The sequence below is a fragment of the Phyllobates terribilis genome, unplaced genomic scaffold, assembly GCF_046119375.1.
Source record: "Phyllobates terribilis strain yellow unplaced genomic scaffold, ASM4611937v1 Scaffold_3__8_contigs__length_932513732, whole genome shotgun sequence".
In the NCBI taxonomy this organism is placed as follows: Eukaryota; Metazoa; Chordata; class Amphibia; order Anura; family Dendrobatidae; genus Phyllobates; species Phyllobates terribilis.
In genome coordinates, this window is record NW_027362763.1 from 483,135,473 (window position 1) to 483,147,513 (window position 12,041).

The 12,041-nt window shown below is 47.2% G+C and overlaps 1 protein-coding gene across 1 annotated transcript in view; it reads right to left on the bottom strand.

Moving 5' to 3' along the window:
- Window positions 1-10,861: 10,861 nt before the first annotated feature.
- LOC141259638 (amine sulfotransferase-like) overlaps window positions 10,862-12,041 on the bottom strand; it is a 266,645-nt gene continuing 265,465 nt past the window's right edge. The window contains exons 6-7 of the mRNA XM_073675901.1: window positions 11,858-12,038; window positions 10,862-11,494 (exon numbers count right to left, since the gene is read on the bottom strand). Of these exons, the coding sequence (XP_073532002.1) occupies window positions 11,364-11,494; window positions 11,858-12,038 (312 nt within the window). The 3' untranslated portion in view covers window positions 10,862-11,363. The remainder of the gene's footprint in view (window positions 11,495-11,857; window positions 12,039-12,041) is intronic.

The window sequence follows — 12,041 nt, forward strand, 5'->3', positions numbered from 1 at the left end:
AAAAATGTCTTCCACAATCGATAACTTTATATTTTTTTATTTCTTTGGCATTATATACTATATTGTCATTACCCTGGAAAGAATGTTTCTTAAATTTTTTTCCATTTTAGCTTGTTTTTTGTATGTTTTTTTTGGTCAGTCCATAAAAGTGGCATAATACTCTGACAACATTATTCACAGATACGCTATTTGTCAGCGGCCAACTGTGAAAAGGTTTGAACCCACAACTGCAATACTTTAAATGGAGTGTAATATTTTACATGCTCACAGTAATTGCTGGATTATTAGGGCAGTCATATAGGATAACATCTGATGGCCACAGTTTCAGGCAGTCACCTAATAGTATGGTATTTGTCAGCAACCAAGTGTCAATTGGTTCAACAAATCACAGGTGGCTGACTTTAAATGGAGTGGAATATTTGGCACGCTCCACAAATTTTTTGTATTATTACGGCAGTCATATAGATCATGTGCGTCTGATCATTGAAAAAAGTTCCTCTGCTTCCACAATACAGTAATATGAATAAAACAAAAAAATCTGTCTGTATTCTGCGTACAAGCAAATGGTGCTGTAACATGGTGTACTGACAAACTGCTACAATCTATAAATGGAGGACAATATTTTCCACATTCACTACAAATGGTTGGATTTGAACCTCAGTTATATGTGATATGTCTGACAGAGAACCACGGTTTTAAATAGCAGGTCTGTAGTTTACTAATACTATTCTTCACAGAAACCTAGTGTTAATAGCTTGACTGACACACTGCAACAAAATGGAAATGAAATCCAGAAATGGCTGATTTTGGAACGCAGTTATATGTGATAAGTCTGACAGAACCACGGTTTTAAATAGCAGGCTTGTAATTTACTAATACTATTCTTCACAGAGATCTAGTGTGATAGCTTGACTGACACACTGCAACGAAATGGAAGACAGAAATGGCTGAATTTGGAACGCTGTTATATGTGATACGTCTGACAGAAAACCACGGTTTTAAATAGCAAGCCTGTAGTTTACTAATACTATTTTTCACAGAGACCTAGTGTGAATATAGCTTGACCGACACACTGCAACAAAATGGAAAAGGAGGCCAATATTTTCCACGTTCAGTTCAAATTTCTGGATTCTTATCGCTGTAATATGGAAAAGATCTGGCTGTATTCTGGAGCAGAAAAATGGTGTATTCTGGATTGCTTTTTAAACAAATAACCAGGCTTAAGGTAAAAAAAATTTCCCTGGCCCCTGATACCTGGGGTAATGTCTACAAATATTTGTCACATCAGGATCAGTCAGAAGTTGAACATGCAATGGACCCTCTTATGCTGTATCATGCACTGCAGTCTGTCACATCCCCTGCCTGCCTCGGTTTTTAAGCAAATAACCAGGATTAAGAAAGAAAAAAATTTCCCTGGCCCCTGATATCTGGGGCTATGTCTACAAATATCTGTAAGAACAGCAGCATCAGGAACGTTCAATGGCCCCTCTTGCACTATATGCACTGTAGTCTGCCACATACACTGCCTGCTCAACTCCTGCTATTGACTCGCCCCCTGGGCCGTGTGGGGAACCCGGAACCGGGCCTGTTGTAGGATGCTGGGGTTGTAGTCTCCGTGTGGCGGTGACCCGGTCTGTGGCTCAGGGTGGTCAAACCCCAAAAGTTGACTCGCCCCCTGGGCCTGTGCTGGGAACCCGGAACCGGGCCTGTTGTAGGATGCTGGGGGTTGTAGTCTCCGTGTGGCGGTGACCCGGTCCGTGCCCAGGGTGGTCAAACCAGTGGCCGTCTTAATGTAATAGCAAATGTCCGACTACGCCACCCGTGGATTGCGGTCAGTGCGCTGCAGACCGCTGAGGCTGATGTAATTTGCGCAGCCGAGTATGGAATAACTCCCCACGGGAGAAGTATTGCCTCAGGGCAGCTAGAGTGAATGATGGTAGTGATGGTGTGAGCATCCCAGTACTAATGGTGCTGGTGCGGCGATGAAACACAGAGACGTGTGGTGCAGTTTCCAATGCTTTACTCACAGTTCTCATCCAGGTCACTTGTGCACATGAAGGACCGCCTGAGCCGTGCTGCGTTCACCAGGCAAGGGGCTCGACCAACACCCAGGCAATCCCAGAGCGTGGCACAGGGTTCCCTTCCTTTCCTTTCTCTGGCCGTCCCCACCAGTGACCCACCTTTGTCCAGCTTCCTCGGGCCTTCTGTTGGCGAAACCTCTCTCCGGTTTCCCTGACCCTATGTGGTATGCCCTCCTGGTGGATGTAGTGAGGGGTCGCACCAAGATGTGGTCACAACCTCCGGTTTTGGGTGAGGATTAGTTGCCTCCACCAATTTGGGTTCCGGTACCCTGCTCTGCCAACCCTTCACCCTGTATCTCCTGGGCATATGGGGTTCCTTCTGTCCTCGTGTCCCTGGGCCTTTCTCTGTGTTCCTTGCTTCCTTTCTCCTGTGTTCCAGTTCCTTTCTTACTTTCCTTTCCGTTCCTTCTCCTCTCTCTTTCTGCTGTTTCTGGCCTCCACTCCAGGCCTGCCTCTGGAGCTGGGCCCAGACTGAGCCACAGCTCCCTGTCAGCCCTCTCTGGCTGAACTCCTGACTGAACTGAACCCTGTCCTAAGATGGTGCCCAACTTATATACCTCCCTCTATGTGTGAGCCCAGGTGACTAGCAACCAATGGGCTCCTACCTATGCCCAGAGACCCACCCCTATCTGCTCCTACACCACTGGGTATTCCACCCCATGCCCCACTCCAGCCAGGGACAGATGCTGTCGTGCCTGCACTTCTGTGTAGTGGGAGCACCGTTGAGCTGTCCCTCGGAAATGGGGTGTGTGTGGTACATGCAGCCTAACGAGCCCTAGTCCACACTCCATCCTTACCCAGGAGTGGAATATCACACCTCTGGTTCGAGGTGCAATACCCCTGTAGCAGCCGAGCCCTCGGGGTGCTACACTATCACCACTGAATATATGCAGCTGTATTAGTCCTCAGAAGGACTGTTAGTTCAGATGGATATATATATACAGGGTGGTCCAAAAGTAGGTGGACAGAAAGTGTAATAGAATGTTTCTGTGCTGAGATAATCCTATAAATGTGCCCCTGCTGTGTACTGTGTAATGGCTGTGTCTGATCTTACAGGAACATGGTCTGATCATACCACATCTCCTGGGCAGGGGGGAAGCAAAGAGTATACAAGACAGCACAGCAGGTGATCACAGCTGATTCTTTCTTTGAAGAAAAACATTGTTTAAAAACAGGCAGGGAAATATTTTACCTCACAAAAAGAATCATCTGTGATCCCCCTGCTGTAATATCTGCATACTCTTTTGCTTGCCCCCCACCCCGCCCAGGAGATGTGGTATGATCAGACCATGTTCCTGTACGGTGAGACACAGCCATTACACAGTACACAGCAGGGGCACATTTATAAGATTATCTCAGCAAAAGAAAATTATATTACACTTTCTGTCCACCTACTTTTGGACCACCCTGTATATATATATATATATATGTTGTGGAATACCTATACTAACTATAAACAAGTAAATCTCTCCCTGACTCAGCAGGAGCTCTCCCTACTCTGCCTGTTTCCAAGGTAGACTGTGACGAGCATAGCGGCGCCAGGTCTGATATAAACCTGATGATGCTGTGCGGCCAGCCAATCACTGCAATGCCCACAACCAACATGGCTATGACATTACAGTGCGTGTTAAGCAATCCCTTCATTGGCTTTATAAAGAGCGCCAAACATGCAGGACGAGACCTGAGTTCCCGCCCAAAAAACCCGGATATACTCACGTAGCACCGAGATTATCAAGCACTGTGATGCTCGGGCGAGTACCGAGCAGGGGCGAGCACGGTCACTCACCACTAGTTATGATATTGATGACTGATCCATAAGATAGGTCAGCAATATCTCATTGGTGGACGTCAAACAACTGGCAATATTTAAACAGTGAACAATGCTGAATGGAGCTTACACATTTAACCAGTAAACACAGCTGGAAAGCACAGTCCCACTCACAGACAGCTTATTGGTGGAGGTGCCAGGGGTCAGTCACTCACAATTGTAATATTGATAACCTATCCAAAGGAAAACTCATCAATATCATAAGTCGCAAAATCTGCATTAAAGGGGTCCTGTCATGTTGTACATATAGTCCGATCTGTAAACAACATGGTATAGAGAAGGATAAGACGAGCTTAGGTTTTTAGGAAAAGATTCAGTATATATTTTATTCACTGAAATCCCTGGTGTTTCTAAGCAGTGGGCGGTCCTACTGAGTGACATCTGTCTCTGCATGCACAGTCATACAGGGAAGACTGAAGTCATACTCAGTGATTGACAATGTATACAAACACCAGACACTTCAATATATAAAATACAAGGCATACTGAAACTTTTTCCACAAAGATGTATATCAATCTGATCAACTCCTCCTGCTCTATAACATCCTGCCTGCAGATCAGATACCATTTTCAACATAATAGGTTTCCTTTAATGAGAACACAACAGCACTCCATAAGCTTCTAGCCACACATTTCCAGTTTTTCTTGAAAACTATTACAATTTGAGAGTCCTCAATGGTTTATACCTTTTAATGGCTAAATGAAAAGATGATAATAAAGAGCAAGCTTTCGAGACTATGCAGGTCTCTTCATCAGGAAAAGTAGAACACAAAATCTGAAAAGTCACAGATTTATATACAACCGATTTTCTGCATAATTAATTTTTTATCCATTGCTGTTACAATCTACAACATATAGAAAATATATTTATTTTACAAATGCGCTGTGCATAAAGGTATTAGGACATAACCAGTACTGTCTGATTCTTAGACAGTGCAAATGTAGACTGCACAGACATAAAATGAGTCAGGTTTATAATAGTGGTTGATGGTGTTTGATAAATCTGTCAAATTTTAAAACTAATCTTATACCACCTATTAGTTATCTCACATAATAGTATGCAGTAAACCTTTAAGATCAATATAGAGATGGCTTCGAATAAAAATCTATTATAATAGACATTTCAAGACTTTTTACTTATGAATTGGCTGCATCTTGAGATGACGTCTGAAGTGTTGTTTTTTTTGTTTTATGATAGACCTCTTTATTCCTGAGCTATGAGCTTAAAAAGTACATTAGCTATTGAACCCATTCTATGCCCGGGTGGCGAGCATTTTTATTGGTATATGGTCCCCCATCCTGGTATTTGGTGCTGTCTCCAGCCTGGTATTTGTGCTGCCCCCATCCTGGTATTTGTGCTGCCCCCATCCTGGTATTTGTGCTGCTCCCATCCTGGAATTTATGTTGCCCCCATCCTGGTATTTGTGCTGCCCCCCATCCTGGTATTTGTGCTACCCAATCTTGTTCCCCCATCCTGTTATGTGCTGCCCCCATCCTATCCTGGTATGCATAGCACCCCTCATATCAATCCTGGTATGTACGGCTCCCTCATCCCCAATCCTGGTATGTATGGCCCCCTCAGCCTTATGCTGATATGCATGGTAACCCTCATCCCCATCCTGGTATGCATGACACCCCATTCTTCATCCAGGTATGTATGGTACCCCTCATCCCCCAATCCTGGTATGCATGGCACCCCTCATCCCCAATCCTGGTATGTATGGTACCCCTTATCCCTATCCTGTTATGTATGGTACCACTCATCCCCAATCCTGGTATGCATTGAACCCCTCATCCCCAATCCTGTTATGCATTGCACCCCTCATCCCCAATCCTGGTATGCATTGCACCCCTCATCCCCAATCCTGGTATGTATAGTACCCCTCATCCCCAATCCTGGTATGCATGACACCCCTCATCCCCAATCCTGGTATATATGGTACCCCTCATCCCTATCCTAGTATGTATGGTACCCCTCATCCCTATCTTGGAATGCATGGCACCCCTCATCCCTATCCTGGTATGCATGGTACCCATCATCACATCATCACTATCCTGGTATGCATGACACCCTTCATCCCTATCCTGGTATGCATGGCCCCTCATCCATATTCTAGTATGCATGGTACCCCCTCATCCCTTTTCTGGTATGGATGGTGCCCCCTCATCCCTATCCTGGTATGCATGGCCCCTCATCCTGGTATGCATGGCAGCCCTTATCCCTATCCTGGTATGCAAGGTACCCCATCCCTCATCCTGGTATGTATGGATGTATGGTACCCCTCATCAATAGCCTGGTATGCATGGTACCCCATCCCTCATCCTGGTAAGCATGGTACCCCATCCCTCATCCTGGCATGCATGGTACCCCCTCATCCCTATCCTGGTATGCATGGTACACCCTCATCCCTTTTCTGGTATGCATGGTACCCCCTCATCCCTATCCTGGTATGTATGGTACCCCTTATCCCTATCCTGTTATGCATGGTACCCCTCATCCCCAATCCTGGTATGCATGGAACCCCTCATCCCCAATCCTGGTATGCATGGTACCCCGTCCCTCATCCTGGTATGCATGGTACCCCCTCATCACTGTCCTGGCATGCATGGTACCCCATCATCAATCCAGGTATGCATGGTACCCCATCCCTCATCCTGGTATGCATGGCACCTCCTCTCCTCATCCCTATCCTGGAATGCATGGTACCCCTCATCCCTATCCTGGTATGCATGATACCCCATCTCTCATCCTGGTATGCATGGTACCCCCTCATCCCGATCCTGGTATGCATGGTACCCCTCATCCCTATCCTGGTATGCATGGTACCCCATCCTTGTATGCATGGTACCCCCTCATCCCCATCCTGTTATGTATAGTACCCCACATCCCTATCCTGGTATGCATGGTACTCCATCCCTCATCTTGGTATGCATGGTACCCATCCCTCATCCTGGTATGCATGGTACCCCTTCATCCCTATCCTGGTATATATAGTACCCCTCATCCCTATCCTGGTATGCATGGTACCCCCCATCCCCATCCTGGTATGCATGGTACCCCCTCATCCCCTTCCTGGTATGTATGGTACCCAACATTTCAAATCCTGGTAAGCATGGTACCCCATCCCTCATCCTGGCATGCATGGTACCCCATCCCTCATCCCTATTCTGGTATGTATGGTACCCCTCATCCCTCATCCTGGTATGCATGGTACCCCTCATCACCAATCCTGGTATGCATGGTACCCCTCATCCCCATCCTGGTATACATGGCACCCCTCATCCCCCCATCCTGATATATATGGTACCCCATCTCTCATCCTGGTATGCATGGTACCCCATCCCTCATCCTGTTATGCATGGTATACCCTCATTCCTGGCCTGGTATGCATGGTACCCCTCATCCCTATCACGCTGCACATGTTCTGCCGGAGGCCGGGGGAGGAGTGTGGTGCCAGAGTACGCCCATTCCCATGCCATGCTGTCTGGCGCCATTTTGCTGAAGACACACTGCAAATGTGTCTTCAGTAAAATGGCGCCGGATAGCGTGCTATGCGCATGCGCCAATTCCAACGCCTCACTCCTGCCCCGCTCTCCGGCCAGAACAGAGGCGCCGCGGCAATGCTCCCCCCGGTCAGTTAAGTATGTAAGTATGGCGCCTGAGATCACGGTATGCGTTCAGTGCTTATGCATACCGCGATCTCTGGTGCCATACACTCCTCTTACCTGTAACGGCTCGATGCGTTCTTCTGTCTGGAGCCAGATTATGCAGGTGCATCAAGGTTGCGCAGTCTATAAAGGCTTCGTACAGAGGGATGCATCCACAATTATATCATAGATTTTACCTTCAACCACATTGGCGTTAACAGATTCTCTTCTCATAGCCAATCTACTATTTCCACCTCTGTGATGCTGCTTCAAAAGCAGGAGACATCACAAAAGCAAAAATACAGAATAAGCCCAAAGAATATTAAAACGGGGATTATCAGCATGACGCCGCCGTGAAATCCTCACTCCCAAAAATTGCATACATACATATGTAGCACCCCGAGGGCTTGGCTGCTACAGGGGTATTGCACCTCGAACCAGAGGAGTGATATTCCACTCCCGGGTAAGGATGGAGTGTGGACCAGCGCTCGTTAGGCTGCATGCACCACACACACCCCATTTCCGAGGGACAGCTCAATGGTGCTCCCACAGAAGTGCAGGCATGACAGCTTCTGTCCCTGGCTGGAGTGGGGAGGGGGAGGAAAACCCAGTGGTGTAGGAGTAGATAGGGGTGGGTCTCCGGGCATAGGTAGGAGCCCATTGGTTGCTAGTCACCTGGGCTCGGGTGTTAGAGGGAGGTATAAAAGGTGGGCACCATCTTAGGACTGTGGTCAGTTCAGAGAGGAGTGCAGTCCGAGGAGAAGTGACAGGGAGCAGAGCTGCTCCAGGGGCTCTGCTCCACGGGCAGGCCTTGTCAGTAGGCCGGAGCATGAGAGAGAGAGAGAGGAGAAGGAACAGAAAGGAAAGTAAGAAAGGAAACAAGGAACAGGAACACAGAGAAAGGCCCAGAGACACGAAGGCAGAGGGAACCCAAAGACCCAGGAGAGTGCGGGTGAAGGGTTGGCAGAGCAGGGTACCGGAACCCAAATTGGTGGAGGCAACAGATTCCTCAGCCAAAGACCGGAGGTTGTGACCACATCTTGGTGCGATCCCTCACTACATCCACCAGGAAAGCATACCGCATAGGGTCAGGGAAACCGGAGATAGGTTTCACCAAGAGAAGGCCCGAGGAAGCTGGACAAAGGTGGGTCACTGGTGGGGACGGCCAGAGAAAGGAAGAGAAGGGAGCCCTGTGCCACGCTCTGGAATTGCCTGGGAGTTGGTCGAGCCCCTTGCCTGGTGAACGCAGCATGGCTCAGGCGGTCCTACATGTGCACAAGTGACCTCGATGAGAACTGTGAGTAAAGCATTGGAAACTGCAACCACACGTCTCTGTGTTTCATGGCCGCACCAGCACCATTAGTACTGGGACGCTCACACCATCACTGCCATCATCCATATTAGCTGCCCTGAGGCAATACTTCTCCCGTGGGGAGTTATCCCATACTTGGCTGCGCATACAACATCAGCCTCAGCGGTCTGCAGCGCAGCGGCGGTCCCCACTGACCGCAATTCACGGGTGGCGTAGTCGGACACTTATTATAACACTAAGACTGCCACTGGTTTGACCACCCTGAGCCACGGACTGGGTCGCCGCCACACGGAGACTACAACCCCCCAGCATCCTACCAGAGGCCCGGTTCCGGGTGCCCCACGCGGCCCAGGGGGCGAGTCACATACAGCATGGCGACAGATGGAGAGAAGCAGCAGTTTGGTGTAAAGAATGACGACTTACTCACCACCCAAGCTGCCCGGCTGCTTCTCCTACCTCCTCTCCTACTCTCCAGTGTATGCGCATGAATTGCAGATCTCCTGTCACAGGTGTGTCGCCACGAAGATCGTCACGATTACACAGCCTGACTTCTCGCAGCTGAGTTTTTGGTGTTTTGTGTTTTTCGGCAGTGAGGGAGTTAACTCTCTGTCTCTGTGCTAGACGAGGTCCAGCCTCGCCCAGCTGCAATCAATGCTGCAGTAGTGGGACTCCTTCAAATACCTGCCGGTCTGTTAGGGAAGTGTCGGTGAAAGCATTTCATACAGACAAACAGAGCGGCTCGTGGTATTTTGGAGTTCTGAGCTAAGTGTATTTGGTGTGGTTTTTCCCTTCCTCGCTTTATCATTTATCTCCTTTCCCGTTGGTGTTCCCTCTGTAGTTGTGGTGTAGTTTTTGTATGCAAGGTGGTTTTTGGTTTGACCCTTGTACTGTCCCGTTCGTCTAAGTACTGTGTGTTGGCATATTATTTCCTGTCCCCTATTGTTGTGATCGGGGTCCTTCTCAGGACTAGATTACTGAGGTGCAGGGATCCTCAGGAGGTAGGGGATATGCTGGCGGCCTGGACCTCTGTACCTTTAACAGTACCTCCAGGTAGAGGGATTAGTCAGGGCCCCCCTGTACGCAGTGTCAGTGTGACATCTCCCAGCAGTACACTTAGAGCTTAGAGCGCACGTGTGAGTGCACTCCATGTCTCTTAAAGAGACTCTGTGTACTCTCTAAAAGTGTCCCCAGGCAATAGCTGGGAGGCACTTACTACATAAGGCACTTCCACCTGTTGGGCGGTGCCTGAGCAACATTTGTGCAAAGTTAGTTAACACTTGCCTGCCTGCTGTTAGGTCGCTTCTTCTGCTTTTTCTGACCAGACCCTGCTTTGTCTAACCTGTATCCTGGTTGAATTCCTGACCTGTCTGCTATCCTGAAGCCACACAATCTGTACAAGTTCCAGTGGCTGTACTGTCTTCTATCCATAAGCCGCACAGTCTGAACCCATACTATTGGCCATCCTGTCCTGCCTGGAACACACAATCCGAGCCGGCGTCTCTGTTCCTTGGGGTCAGCTGCAACTGGTCCAGACACTGCCCTGGAGTGGTACCTGGCAGCTTCCTTCCGCACAAGCCTAACCTCACCATCAGAGACTTCAGTGATTACCAGGTAGCTACTTAGCTATGCCCCTCCAGGGTAAGCCCGGCCGTAGCACAGTGGGTCCACAATCCACAGGAGTTACACTGGGCTTGGTGCATATCATCGTGGGAGCAGCAGTGGTAAGCTACGTTGCTCTAAACCTTATACAGGGGGCAAGGCATACTATTATTTTTCCCCTAGACAATAAGCTTTGTGGCAGGATGATTATTAGTGAATGGCTCGCAATTTTTTTCCACAGGGCATTGTAACCCTTTGGAAATTAACAGAGCAGTGGTATTATATGAGGTGGGCTATGATGATGATTTTGTATCTGAGCCTCCCTTGCCAACTACACCCACCCCTTGGCCACATTACGTAATTATCATAATAGCACACCAAATGTGCCCAATACCGCTGCTCTGCTCATTGCCTAGGGAATAAAATGCCTTACACTGCCCAGTCACTATTTCTCATGTTCCCACGAGCTTGTTGCCCAAGAGAAGATTGATCGTATGTCCTGCCTCCTGTATTAGGTTTATATCATTGTACGTTGCCAGAGCTGCTATCTCAGTGATGTACACCAAAACCAGCTCTCTTACTGCTGATATCTGGGGGCATATTCTGCACATTCCCCCTAAGAAGAATCTGTTACCACCCATGTGATTGAAGGGAAAATTTACATATAAACTTTACAAGCTCATATCTCGGGAACAAGTGGCATGCAAAATAGAAAAAAACTGTCACTCAGTGCTTCAGCCCTCATCTCAGGATGTATCCAGTTTAAAACAAAAAAAGTCATGAAAGGTTCTCTATAAATTATTTTACAGAAATGTTTGGAACAATTTATACTAAAGCACAAGACATTGTTTAAAGTTGGACATTCATTCTAAGGTTTTTATGAAAATAACAGAACTCTAGGATGCGGTTTCTTCATTGATCTCCCACATAAACTTAATTGGCAGATCCCCCATCTTCTCTTTGTAGATTTTATCAAACATCTCACTCTGTGCCACCGTCATTGTATTTTTCCAGTCACCAACAATCCCTGGTAAAAAGAAGAGAAAACACTGATACACTATCTTTATGGACAATGGACTGTATAATTCATCAGATTAAAGTATGCCTTCTCCTTGGTAACATTTTATGAAATGGTTTCCAGTGACAGAATTGTCTGACAACATTTTATCCACTGCTCCCCATAAATATGTAAAATATGTATGCTCAGCCAGCAGTTATACCAGTACGTATGGCACAGTCATGTGCCTGCATGATGCACATTTGCTCGAAGCTTACATACAAAGACTGATAATGACCAGAGCTTAGATGCTAGATAGATACTATTTTTTTATTTTATTTACATTTGTTGCTTCTTTTTTCAGCTCCAACAACCCCTTAACTTGTACTTTACCTTTACGTAAAAAAGTTCCTTTACTCTTGTCTAAAACTTCATTTGAAAGAAATGTATAATTAGCAAGAGGATCATGTTTCATGTTCTTAAAAGTTGCTTTTTCCACCACGATGTCTATTGCTTGATCATCAAGTTTTAAGCCAACAAAGTTACAGATTTTCAGCACAGCAGACCGAAGGTCCTA